Source organism: Perca flavescens, chromosome 20 (genome assembly GCF_004354835.1).
Source record: "Perca flavescens isolate YP-PL-M2 chromosome 20, PFLA_1.0, whole genome shotgun sequence".
Taxonomy (NCBI): domain Eukaryota; kingdom Metazoa; phylum Chordata; class Actinopteri; order Perciformes; family Percidae; genus Perca; species Perca flavescens.
The window spans coordinates 23,352,695-23,366,267 of NC_041350.1; the positions used below are offsets into that span (position 1 = coordinate 23,352,695).

A 13,573-nucleotide genomic window follows, 5' to 3' on the forward strand; every position below is an offset into this window, starting at 1 on the left:
GTACCTGACGGGGTGAGAGACTGTCTGTCTGTCTGTCTGTCTGTCTGCCTGCTTGGCTGCCTGACAGGCAAGAACTCAGTGCCACACTCCAGCCTGTATGTGTACACACACACTCACACACACTAAAGGCATATATGAATACAAGCAGTCTTCTCTTGACTGGATTTACATATTTTGAGTTTAGGTATTTTGTATTTGCACATTATTAACCTCGTATTTTCCTCTCTAGGTACTTGGCACTATACAAGGGGTTGGTGCCCAAGATAATGAGGCTTGGACCAGGTAACAAAAAATAGTTTGTTATACTGATATTAAACTTGTCGTTATTGCCTGTTACAGCAGATGAAAAGGGTTGTTTGATCTAGATATTTTATAGCTTTTGTTTGAATAATATTGAGAGTGGTAAAAAATTTGAAATCTATAATTTAATGTCTGGGAGCTCTCAAATTAAGATAGACAGGGCTTCCCAAAGCATGTTAGGATTAAATTCAACTTTGCGTTTGTGTAAAAAAAAATAAAAATAAAAAAGTAAAATCCATGTTTGTTGTTTTTATCTATACAATTTTAATGGAAATGTTGTGAGCTAGAACACCTGCCTACCACACTGTTTATAATACAGTATTTTCCTGTGTGTTTCCCAGAAAGGCCACACATGACACTAAAACTCAGTTCCTATTTGTTGGGTAGCTCACGCTGCTTATTCACGGCAGGGAAATACGGGTTGATTCACTGCGGCTCTCTTCTGTTTGGTTACAGGTGGAGCAGTGATGCTGCTGGTCTATGAATATGTGTCTGGATGGCTACAGAGGAACTGGTAACAAAAAAATTCACAGAAAAGAAACCCAAGAGAGTGCCTTATAGATTCTGCTTCATTGCCCAATATCGTTAACTGACTCCAGTAACGTCAGACCAAATTAGTTTGTTTGTTTGTTTGTTTTCCTTTTTTACCTTGAATCACAATACTGTTCTGCAAAATACCAAATCAGAATTACAATATATCTTACAATGCAGACTTCTAAGGGAAAAACTACATCTTCACCCAAGTTACTTTCTCAGGAATTCAAAACAGCTGTAATGTTTGAAAACTGACAAATCATTTTCTAATAGAGAACAGGTTTTTAACAGTGGGTTTCTCAGTAGGCTCTAAAGGCCCTGAAAACCTATTTTCTCTATCAGCTTCTTACTATGAGTAATGGGGTCTTACATGAACACAATATTTTTTGCCAAATTTAGAACAGTTTGGGTTATTTCACATGAGAGATTAATGCATTTTGTGCTTTTTTTCTGTGCTCCGCTCACTGGTTAGAAATGGGCGGTGCTCAGTTGGAAAAGGTTGTGGGGGTATTTGCTTATGTTGCCAGTACTGTCAATTAAATCTGAGCAAACCACACCCACACAGTCCTGATGAAGCAAATGATGTGACTTTTTAAGATAAACTCGTAAAGAAAAATAACTTCTTTGTTTTTTTCCATGAAGTTGCTTATTTAGTCACAAATATATATATTTAATACAAATATGATATTATGGTGCTAAATATTTGAAAAATGTCAGTGGCTTTAACATTAAGTTTTAAATGAAATAAAACACCAAGAATGGAGTGAAGGCATGTTTTTAAAAGGACTTAAACAAGTTTAAACCTCAGCTCTAGACCCACTGAAAAGCACTCAAACACAGATCATTATATAGCTGCACAGTACGTTATGGTGTACGATTAGTACAAACATACGTTCAAATGATATAATAATAATAATAATAATAACAAATAAGTAAAGTTTATTTGTATAGCACCTTTTACAGATAAAAATCAGAAAGTGCTTCACAATAAAATGTAATACAATACAACAAATTAAAATACAAGAACATTTAAATAATAATATAATAGTCATATAAACTGCTTGTTACGATGCAGCTTTTGAGGTCCGCTGCAGTGCACGCACAGCCACTACAGCAGAGGAATGTCGATACACACACATACATACTGTTGTGTATGTACACATCTTCATATACAACATGTATACGTGATCGCAAATATATTCTGCAATCACACCCGTAGTACCGAGCCTTACTGTATGTCTCAAACAAGCAGCCGCAATAGTAATAGTAGTAAGAATTTCTTACGCCTATTGCAGATCATTTCTAATTAGCTATCTTTTTTTTTTTTTCATATGCCTCCTTTTAAATTGGACTCGTATGAAATCTTTTATTGGTAAGAGATTGTGATTATTTGACATTTATCTCAATGTAGAATATTAGCACCTGTGAAATGTTACGGACATGTATTGGTAACAAATAAAAAAAAGTATCAAATTAAACTCTTCACTTTGTTCGTGTGTGTGTGTGTGTGTGTGTGTGTGTGTGTGTGTGTGTGTGTGTGTGTGTGTGTGTGTGTGTGCTGTAAATTGTGTGTGTGCTGTAAGTTGTGTGTGTTTGTATATGTGTGCTGTAAGTTGTGTGTGTGTGTGTGCTGTAAGTTGTGTGTTGTAGCATGTTCGTCTCTCACTGGGAACATTTCAGCTTGGCGTTGATATAAGCGTATCACTTTCCTTCACTTAACCACTTCTTCAGCCTCCTCCTCGTCCTTCCCTCCCCCCTCCCCTCCCCCTCTGAGCACTTAGTTGTTTGAGAACCTGTCAGCTGTAGAAGTTGTGTTAGCCAATCGAGTGTCAGTCTTTTCTCTCTCTCTGTAGCGGGGGAGTCGGTGACTGAGTATAGCTTTAGTGCAAGCTAAAACAACATGCTCAAGAAATGCAAATGTGGCTGCAGGAATGGGGGGGGTTACCGCACACATTCTCTCCCTCTGCCAGTCTATCTCTTAAATAAATATGCACACACGCATGCAAACACACACACACCTGTTGCACAGCCTTCGGGGTAGTGGCTGCTCTTATAGACTCATCTTAACCTCATCTGGTAGTAGCTTATATGGAGCCACGTTGGCATTTGACAGTTATCATTAATGTGGGAGTTTCTCTCTGCCAAAATGGAACGGCTCCTGGTTTTTTGCCCAGGGGCCTGTGGTGATAGACTAACAACTGTGGCTTGCAGACTGATGGAATTGTAAGCGCTTAACCTGTCCTTTTTGTAATGGAGTGCTGAATGTGTATGTTTGTTTCAGACTTGACAGCTTGCAACATGTGCTGCATGTATTGCTGGTAGCTAAGCAACAGAGCCACCCTTCACCTGAATTCCCCGCAAACCGCGCTGATCATAAATCTTCCGTAGAAAAGTCCCCCTTCTCTTCCATTTTTATTTTTTTTTAACACCCTTTCCATGTATGTTCCTCATCTTCACCAGTAACATTTCAATTGAGTGGCTCCACTTTGACAAGCCTGCTATTTGGACATGGCCGTACCTGTCCTTCCCAATGTGGTTAATGATTAATATAAATTAAGATGTCCAGGATTTATACACTACATTTAAAAAGCGGTGATTCATGTCCGTGTGATTGGACACGCATGCATACATACCAAAGACACGGAACCAGACACGTTGTGATTTTCCGAGCCCAGCTTTTTCTTTTTAAGAGGTTTTACTCACCTGTGTGCTCAATGTTGCTGTTTTAAGGCATTAAGAAAACATTCTGGCTGTTGTCAGCTTCTTTTAGAAATGTTCATTGAGTAGGAACACGCATGAAGCACTGTGTTCACCCAGTACTCTGCTCTGTGTTACTCTGCAAATGGCTGTCTTGTTTCTGATTGCATGTGGAGAAGTAAAGATAACCATATGACACTGAAGTCAGACTCAACATCATTATTATAAACACGTGTCTGCCCCTATTTTTTTTAAGCTATGCCTTTTAGACCCTCGCCTCCATAAAGCTGACCAACATTAGACTACAAGAGCAGCGATTATTAGACTTTCGAGAAGCTATTCCTCCTGTCTAGAAAACACACTGTTTCTATTTTTTTTAAATACTGGTGTCAATTAAGACAACCACATTTTAATTTTGTTGCATGAGTCAGAGGAGACTAACAAGACTATGCTCAGTTCATGTAGCTTAGTTGAAAGGAAAAGTTGCTTGGCCTTGTTGTGTGTAGGCTGAGGTAACAAAAAAAGAGAGAGAGAGAACATGTAACGACTTTTTCATGCCACTCAGAGTTAACCATCATTTACTGTACGTGATGGATGGTGGATGGTAAAGGGGTGGCCGTGAGGGCTGGCTGGTACAGCGAGTGTGTGATCATCACGTCCCTGTGATGTGGTTCACATACGGTCAAAGAAACACTAGGATCCCTGAGCAACGGTCCGTGACCACTGGATGCGGGGAAGAGTGCTTTCCAAGTCAAATCAGCTCCTGCATGGGGAGGACTGTTGACACTGTCACATGGAGGGGCTGTTTACGCTGTTACACGGGAGGAATGGAAACATGGGGCCATAACTAAAGCAACCACCCTGAGCAGCACATATATGTAAAAGAGCAGGTGAGCAATATTATCAAGTCATTAATATACAGCTTTATCTCCATGACTGAGCCCAGTTTGTTTAACTCTCTGGTTTTGACTGCAGGGCTAGACAGGGCTTGCCAGACGCACACATAATTTATTATGCTAAACTTTTTCCCACTCCAAATTTTGAGAAAGTATTTTTGCATCACTTTGCAAACATGTCATTTGTCAACTGGGCCGTGTGCTTTTCTTTTGTAATGAACACGTTGAGTGGGCCCTGCTGAGCTCTGTTTGGGTCCGTTTGTGGCCGCTGAAGGTTCGTGTTTAGGTTACATGTCTGATGACCCTGGAGACCGGGGGCCAATGAGCCTTTTTGTGGCTCTCTGAATGCACATGGACTCCACCTCACCCCGGGAGTCTGGGAGTCTTCGGCTCACAGATCTCGAATTTAAATGCAAGCGATGTTCTAATTTACTGTGTTTTACACACGACTTAATCCTACTGAAAAATATGATTGAAAATGTTGGTGCATGACATTAGACCTTTGCTGTTATTTACAAAGGATAGTAGGGCTTTCAAAATCATACCACTCCCTTATAATCCCTTTAGGTGGCCTTTTTTTAAGTTCAAAAGAATAAACCGTGAAATTAGAAAATATCTCTATATTTCTGTAATACTACTGCGTTTTATATTTTTATAACTTGATTTTCAACAAACAATATGTGCTTCAGACCCAAAATTTAATTGAGGAAATTGTGTAAAATATCTATTTTATCTATCAATATCTATATATATTTTGTAGGATTTTTATATACATATGCTTTTTTTTTTTTTTTCTAAACCATGTATTCCTTCAGGCATATATGTTTAAGTGTAACGAGGTGAGGTTGTTTTAATGACAACAATTTTAAAAGAATTGCTTTATGTGGTGACAAGGCTCCTGTGTGCTCGAAGCATTTCTGATGAACTTTCCTAGTGAGCCGTGACGCTTGATAATAGAAAATACAGGCCTTGTATAGGCATGCACATAGTTTTTATGAAAAACAGTTTCCTGCTCATGTAAAACAGGCCGGCAGGCTACAATACCCCTGATTTACCTGAAGTTAGCTGCACTGATCGAAAGGGAGAGGGAGGATAAATATTTTATGCCTCTTCTGTTCTCAGAATAAAAAATTTTAGGATTCCCCGAAACAACCGGCAAACTCCATGAAGACCAATAACAGCCAAACAATTTAATAAGATACATTCAATTTCATTGTGCAACATTTGTCAATTGTTAATGCTCTAGACTCCAACATAAGACCAATGCCAATTTTGTCTAAACGTGCGTGGAGATTCCCATGCTGTCTGTAAGGCGAATTGCACTTCATTCAACGTACCTTAATCTAATAAATAAACTTCTCGCTGGAGCTCTTGCATAGGCTACATTTTAAGAGAAGTGGGAAAACAATGCTCCATAAGGCAGTTACTTTTATCAAAACATAACACAAAAAAAGCATACAAACATTTAAAAAAAAAAAAACAATAGCAATTATTAAGCACCCTGAAAAACTAATGCAAAGTTTTCCCCTCTTTGATTGCTTACTCATGAAGTTATACATTACCCCATTTTGCCCAAAGACATTTGCAGAAGTGTGCAGTAAAAAAAATCTGAGAGGAAGTGTGTTGATGGATGGAGGAGCAGTCATACATCAGTCCTTCAGTACACCTGTCTGTCCTGCAAGTTCTTTCAGACAGCAAAGTTTGTAGTGAAAAAACAAAATGACTGAAAATGAATTGTTTATTCCTTGTTTGTCTTTGGTCTGACTGTGTGTAGCAGAGAGGAGGAGGGGAAGAAATATGGGTCCTGGGGCCGAGTCCTTCATGGAAAGGAGGCAGTCGGAATGAAATGAAGCCGGGTGGGGGGGGGACCGACTTGGTGTCTTATGTCCTCGCCCTCCCTCACTCCCTCACCCTCTCTCCCATCAGTCTGACTTCACAGCGCCGAGGCAGCAACTGGGTGGATGGCGTCACGGTTGGCTGTCATGCTCTTGAAGGCCAGAGGGGTGGTGATGTCACAGTTGTGGGGAGATAGAGCACTGCCACTGGCCGGCTGCCATGTGGGACCGGTCACATAGGCCGACGTGGTGGCGCTGTACCCCATGTAGGGTGACACTTGGGTGGTGTGAGGGTGGTAGGGAGGGATGCTGGGTGCTGTGACATAGCTGTTCGCTGTGGGCAATCCATTCGGCGTCTGGGAACAAAAGAGAGGGAAAACTTGCGTTAGACGTCTGAAATGTCACTGATAACTAATTCTTTTTTGGGTCCCTGCTCGGTGTAGAAATGGTTAGTGATTTTCATTCCGTGGTTTTTCTCAGATTTGGAAAAAAAAGAAGCAAAATTTGCTACGAAAACTAGTTACTTGACAGAGGATTGAGAAGCAAGACTCAATGTTAAGCTACATCATTTGGTGACCCCCCCAACCCAGGTGACACACACAAGCAGCTGCGTTATAATGGAAAAAAGCTGTAGAAGAAAGTGAAAGTAGAAGTGATTGAATTATAAACAGCAGAAAGTTAAATTCTAACTTCACAGCCACCACATAAAAAACCCATTTTCCCAATTTTGATGAAAGTATGAATGATCAATTATGCGCTCTCATGCCCCTGGAACATATTAAACATGGATAAAAACCATACATGCATGATTGCCCGTCTGTCTACGGGACTTGTTTTTCTACCCAAAAGTGGACGTTTAGTCCGGTGGCGTTGATACACCACGTCAGACGATGGGAGACAGGGTGGTTGGGGGGCGCCACAAAACAGATGTCGTGAGAGATTGAGAGTGAAAGGGCAGGAAGAGGGGAAATATGATAGAGAATAAGTCGAGGGTTCGGAGCATGAATGGGCTTTGCTTTTCTGGCACAGCGACAGGACTTAACTTGAGGAATTCACCAAAGCATTTCAACAGGGAGGCCGAATTTCTGTTGCTGGGTGGTCTGCGACTACCAAGAATTATTTCAAAAAGTGAAATCTTTTCAGTTTCTTTGACCTATTTTCGTGTATTTTTTTAAAATAGATGTGGGAATGATACTATTGGCTGAAATCTGTGGTGCTTATAAACCTGAACCATGGAGAGACAACTAGTTTTGTGTGTGTGTGTGTGTGTGTGTGTGTGTGTGTGTGTGTGTGTGTGTGTGTGTGTGTGTGTGTGTGTACGCACTTGTGGGTGTCTGTGGGGCTGTGTTGGGGGTGTGTGTGTGTGTGTGTGTGTGTGTGTGTGTGTGTAGCTCAACAATACTGAAGCTTATTTACTGAAGCTTATTTCTTTCACAGAAAGTTGTTTTAAAATGTTTTTTGTCATTTAAATCAAATTGGAAAAATGTTAAAGAAAGCTAATGAAAAGCACCATAACACACACAACTACAGTACACACATAACATGTACTTTACAACTACACACATATACAAAATAACAGAAAAGACCTTTCAGTATAATGCAATCCTTAGACAAACCAGCAATTACCACAGAGTTAAATCAACACCTGTCTGACACAATGTCAACCAAATTTAAAATGTTTACAAAGGGTGTATTTATGGTTTTTGTGTCAGATTGCATCATTTGATTGGGATTACCTGTTATTTTGTCCACCCCTGAAGTGATATACCTATATATCCCTAAAACTAAGAATTGTTTTATTTCATATGTATATATCTATAAAATATATTATCCTACCTAACAAAATGCAAAACTTGTGGATTGTTTTTAAATCTTTTTTTTTTTTAGAAATTATTTTGATTATCTTTTCTTCTTTTTTTTGTCACAACATTTTAACACATTGTACAGGTGTTTATGTTTTGATGTCTTTTTGAATTGGTTTTATTAATAACAAGTAAAACCAGAATTGAATCATGAATAAAAGCATTGACGCCATTCATCCAAATAATTCCAACTCAAACGGATTAACTTTGTCACGCTCTGATCCCATTGTTTATAAGTCAAAGAAATCATTTAAACTATTTAAAAGCACGTTAGTCTAGCGCGAAAAAAACAAGTGTATGTGTTCAGAAAAGTAAGTTTAGCTGAAAGTTTCAATCGTTTTCGAAACATAAACGGAATCCCCTCCAAGCCGCCGCGCGCGCACTGAGCTCGTGACTGAACCTTTAAATGTACTTTAATGATGCTCTTCTTCTTCTAGAGAAAACCCTGAGAAGTCCCATGGGTGCATCTTCCCTCACAAACAGCGCCTATAGGCCACATGTTACTACTCGCAGCCTCTGGCCTTGTACAGAAATGAGTGGATGTGACTCATGTGATGTTTGCAGCGTCCCATTTGAATACACTTTGGACTGACAGTCACCCTTAAGGAGAATATAAGAGTTAGGCCTTTAGCTTTAAAGAAAATGTGGGAAAACGTGACACCTTGTTTTGGAAATGTTAAGAAAATGAACTGCAGAAAACATTTCAGCACGCCCCGTGCATGACATCTCTCTCTTTTACTGTTGCTCTGAAAAACACAAATGCGGATCTATTTAACGTTAGATCTGTGTGAGCAGGCTGCAGTAGCTGCCCGTTCAAAGCCACGGGTTAATCCTCCAGCCTTTACTTGCTTCACCATCCTTTGTTTTTCTTGCAATAAACGCTGTAATTTATAGAGTTGTTATTTTCTGCATTTAATGGCTCACTTCTGTTCTTGTACGGTTGGTTTTCTAACCGCTCAGACAGCCAGTGTGTCCACTTTGTGCTGGAACTTCTATACGCTGCTAATCTCACACGCATCGGCCCAGTTTGCTGCGTAACGAGCATGAAAAGTGCCCCCGTCATAAAGTGGCAAAATAAATGATGCGGCATGAAATAGTTTTTCTTATTGTCTGTAACGAGAATCGCACGCCCTGTCCAGATAATTGGAAACAAGGACGCATGCGCGCGCACACATGGGTTCATCCTAGCCAATAGTTACTATACTCCAGAAAGCCCCCCCAAAAATAAAAGCCCATTAAAAGTTTTTTTTTACTAAAGTTAGTTTTTGATAGAGAATTATAGACAAAAATAAGCCAACTTGATTTAGGGACTACAATAAATGTATTTATACGTATTGCGTATGACGAGTTCTTAAAAAATAGGAAAACTTAAAGTATTTTTAATTAATCTGAATGTGTATAATGTGTGAGATTCCGCGCCTTTATCCCAACCCTGCTTTTCTTTTTAATTAGGCTATTTCACGTCTTTTGTCGAATTCTGAAAATTCTGTGTACAATAATAATTAATGTGCCGAAAGTTTAGGCCTGCACGACAGTTGTTTTATACCAAATATTAGCTGCTACATTTCGTCACAATAAACCTAAATAAGTCCAATTTTGTAGGGGTAAATGTTCCTTCTATGCAGTTCAATGTCTTGGCTCACACCCTGCATGGAATTATAGCACTGGAACCAACCCATTAATTACTGTAGGCCTATGTCAGAATAATTTACCAGGAAACCAAAAACAGACTATATACTAGTTTGCTGACTATATATATATAAAATACAAATAAAAGCACCATTACCAGCTAGCCAGAGAAGGATCGCATTAATGCTGTGGCATTCCCAAGCCAATTATCAAAATATTATGAAGAACTCGAGAGATCAGTTGGATAAAAAAAAAAAAAAAACAGCTTGCCAGAAATTTGGATATACTCTGGTCACTAATGTTGCATTTTAGGTTTAAAAAAAAAAAAAAAAAGAGGTGTCCATTTTTTTTTTTACCTGTGTGTATTTTGCTTCAGGTTCTAAATGCGGTTTATCCACGCCATTGACTACTGGAGAGATTGCAGGTGGGAAATTAGTCCTGTTTATAGCGCTCCATTCTTCTAGTTTGGCGCTGGAAAAGGATGGACTGTCACTAACTGGGGGGGGGCAAAAAAGAAAGAGAGAAGAGAGGGAGAAAGAGATTTTAAGATTAAGAGGAAAAAGACCCGCACAGGCCGCTGTTTCTAATGCATCCATCAGGCGCAGGTTAGCCAGGTTGCATAAGACCAGACTCTGAGACATTTTGTTCTAAAGCACTGTGATGTTTTTATTTTACGCACAAATAGCTCATCTATCCAATGGGCTTTCATGTGCGTAACGTTTTTATAAAACGTTTATATTCTTGATCAATTAAACCAGTTGTAGTATCTAATACAATATTTACATAATCTGATATTGACACAGTACTTTCTAACTCTCTGCAAGTGAAATATTATCTTCCTAAAATATAAGTTGGACATATTTTCTCTTGTTTGTCATTTTCTTCTTTCAACCATTAATCAATAAACGTGATCAGGCCTCAACCCCTTCTGTTCGGGATTTAAACAAAAAAAAAACTAAACTCTGAGAAAAGAGAAAGTGAAATGATCTCACGTGCCTTAAAGTAAATTGATTGAATGAAGCTAAATGTTTTGGTTGCTCCTGAAGATCAGACAGAGGCCCAGCTGAAGATGGGCAGAAGTGAGGGGACTCTCTGGTGGGTCGGGGACATTTGAGCCCACCAAAGCGTCTTCCTGTCGTGGGACAAATTAGATTTACTTTCACCGTCTCCCTCCTTTGTGCGTGATGGATATTCTATTACACAGTCCCAAACGTTTACACGGGGAAAATCAAGCCCACCAAAGTTCTAATTCGATAAAGAGTTTTTGTTTTTTTGTATTTTTTGTATGTTTGCAACTGAATTCCCCCATAGCAATGTATGCAGCATGTGCGTTTAAATCTGTGTGCCCGCATGCGCGTCAAATTAAATATTAGCTCAAGTAAAATTACTAATAGTTTGTGATTATTAATACTGCACATTTAGTCTTGATTTTTAACCAATGCATGCTATTTTTAATTAATTATTAATTAATTTAATAATTTGACTGGTGAAATCCCTTTGATGCAAATAAGCTCTCACCTCACCAAACGTACTGTGAAACTTAGCATCCAAAAACCTTCCACAAACATCTGCTAATAATTTGGAAATGCACAAATTGTTTTAAAAAAGCAGCCTTTTAAAACACACTCCTCCACTTGCGATTTCTCGTGGATATCTGCCTTGCATTTGTCTTGTTTAGATTGTCCGAGTTAGGTTTTCGCATGGCGGAGGAAGTGGAGAGGAGCCGGGGCTGTGTTTCTGTGCGTGGTAGCCATGAATCCTGACAGCAGGACTGCTTGCAATGGACTGACAGCACTCCCCTTCCTGCCACTGGAAAACAAGCGCTCAGAAAAGCCCTTTCGCAACACCGAGCCGACCATTAACACTGATTTATGCCTGATCCTGTTTCCCTGTTTCCAAAACAGTTGTGGTCTTGTTGAGTGCAAACCAAAGCTATATCTGGTCCTACCTGCATGCGACACATATACGACAAACACAACACATGCAGCAGAAAACGCATCTTAATGTGAGCTGGTTGGCTCCTTTTGGGCCTGGATCCCGGTTAAACCTGCTGAATACGCAGCCCTGCGCAAAAATGTCTGGCTCCAAGTCATGGCAAACATTCAGCACACATCATTGTGATGCACTTCATCTCACCGCTTTTCCCTCCGCTGTACCTCTAATATTCCACATCCGCCTCTTAATTATTACTGCAAGCCGGACCATCTGTTTCTGGACTAACCTGCCTCCCTTTCAAATCAATATCAGCCGGCAGGTCAAATGGCATTTAAGCGATCTCCCTCCATAGAGGCCTTTTGAGTTTATAACATCCCAATAGTAACGTTTGGGCCTTTCAAAAACAATTACAGTAATTCAGATGGAAAAATAAATCCACCTTCTCTCTCAAACACACACATTTGCACTCTTGCGAGCAAACCCCTCTTCAAAAGTTGTTTAAATGTAGTGCAATAAACAATCGCAACCGCCCTCCATGCAGCCATGCTTACTTTGTTGCTCTGTAATAGACCGTATCCCCAGAATATCTGTCACAGAATGCGAGGAAGGCCATATCCTGTGCATGGCCATGTGTCCGGGAAGGGTGGGCATGCCAGGGGGAGTGGGCACTTTGGATGTCGGGTATGAGTATAAGTGGTTGTAGGGTATCGTAGGTTGTGGCGGTGGGTGAGGCGCCTGCTTGCCCGACTCATACTGGCTCTGCTGGGACAGATTCCCGATCTTGTTGCGGAGGATCCGACTGATGGAGCTGACTGAGGGCAGATTGAACTTATCGCAAACCCCATCGGCGAGTAGCCTGTCCCGGATCTCCCAGGCAAAAATCCCCGGGTCTCTCTGCTTGTATGTCCGTATGTGCTTGACCACGGTGGGTGTGGTGACCCGCGGCTTGCTGCCTCCGATGGCCCCCGGGAGGATGGAGCCGGTCTCGTTGTAGCGGGCCAGGATCTTGCTGACGCAGCCGTGGGAGACGCGCAGCTGCCTGCTGATGTCACACGGTCGAATACCGAGCTGGGCCAGCTCCACTATCCTGAGCCGGATCGCGTTGGGGAGCGGCCTGCCGTTCACGAAAACACCGCCGAGTTGGTTCACCTCACCGAAGGCTGGCTCTGGTGTCAAAAACAAACACACAGACGGGCAGAACAATGAGACAGCGATTAGGTAACCGACCCAAGGCCCCACCACAGACGGCTTTAACCCGGGTGAAACCACATATTTAAAATGCCTGATATTTCTTACCAAACACATAATTGTATAGGCTACCATCAAATACGGTAAATATGTAAATTGTTAAACCGTGTTTTGCCATTTATATAAGAACATTATGTAACCAAAACTCCTTAAAGTGTCTAAATCGTTTAAAAATCCATCTTTACGCAAGGGTGCATCTTATTAAGTTTTAAGTGTTTTCACCCAAAAAGTTCACTCTAAAATACAAATGTATGACTTTGAGTTGTGTGTAATGCTTGTGTGAAAAAGTACACACCAATAGCTGACTGATAGATGACTGGCTAGTTGTCATGCACGCTGGCTAAACTTCACACGTATGTCAAAAGTTGTGCGTAACTGACACATGCAGTAATTCAGTCTGCTGGTGTCTCCCCACTGGATTAACAGATAAAATGACCCGCCAAAACATCACAGACAGGCGATATATCTCGCTATATTTTCCCCACCTTGTCGTTGGACCGTTCGCTGCATCCCTGACAGGAAAAAAACCCAAAACGATCCAACATTGAACTTACCCATCGTGTTAAAGCCGCAAACGAAGAACACGGTGTCCGGTTTGTGCCTCCTGCGTGGATCCTGCTCCGCGTCCAGCGTGTCC

The 13,573-nt window shown here is 40.7% G+C and overlaps 2 protein-coding genes across 5 annotated transcripts in view; one reads left to right on the forward strand and one right to left on the reverse strand.

Moving 5' to 3' along the window:
- Window positions 1-2,312, forward strand: part of slc25a21 (solute carrier family 25 member 21) — a 113,227-nt gene extending 110,915 nt beyond the window's left edge. For all 3 annotated transcript variants that reach the window (XM_028565662.1, XM_028565663.1, XM_028565664.1), the window contains 2 exons: window positions 230-282; window positions 757-2,312. In XM_028565662.1, coding sequence (XP_028421463.1) covers window positions 230-282; window positions 757-818 — 115 coding nt within the window. In that variant the 3' untranslated portion in view covers window positions 819-2,312. The remainder of the gene's footprint in view (window positions 1-229; window positions 283-756) is intronic.
- A 3,301-nt stretch (window positions 2,313-5,613) lies between these two features.
- On the reverse strand, window positions 5,614-13,573 carry pax9 (paired box 9). Of its 2 annotated transcripts, XM_028566058.1 has the most exons (4): window positions 13,422-13,457; window positions 12,240-12,854; window positions 10,110-10,249; window positions 5,614-6,618 (listed from the first exon to the last, which is right to left on the reverse strand). In XM_028566058.1, the coding sequence occupies exons 1-4, from the start codon at window positions 13,444-13,446 to the stop codon at window positions 6,361-6,363; spliced, it is 1,038 nt and encodes a 345-aa protein (XP_028421859.1). In that variant the 5' UTR covers window positions 13,447-13,457; the 3' UTR covers window positions 5,614-6,360. The 2 variants fall into 2 exon arrangements, with proteins under 2 accessions (XP_028421859.1, XP_028421858.1); XM_028566057.1 differs by lacking the exons at window positions 10,110-10,249; window positions 13,422-13,457 and adding an exon at window positions 13,491-13,573 and having other exon boundaries at window positions 6,357-6,618.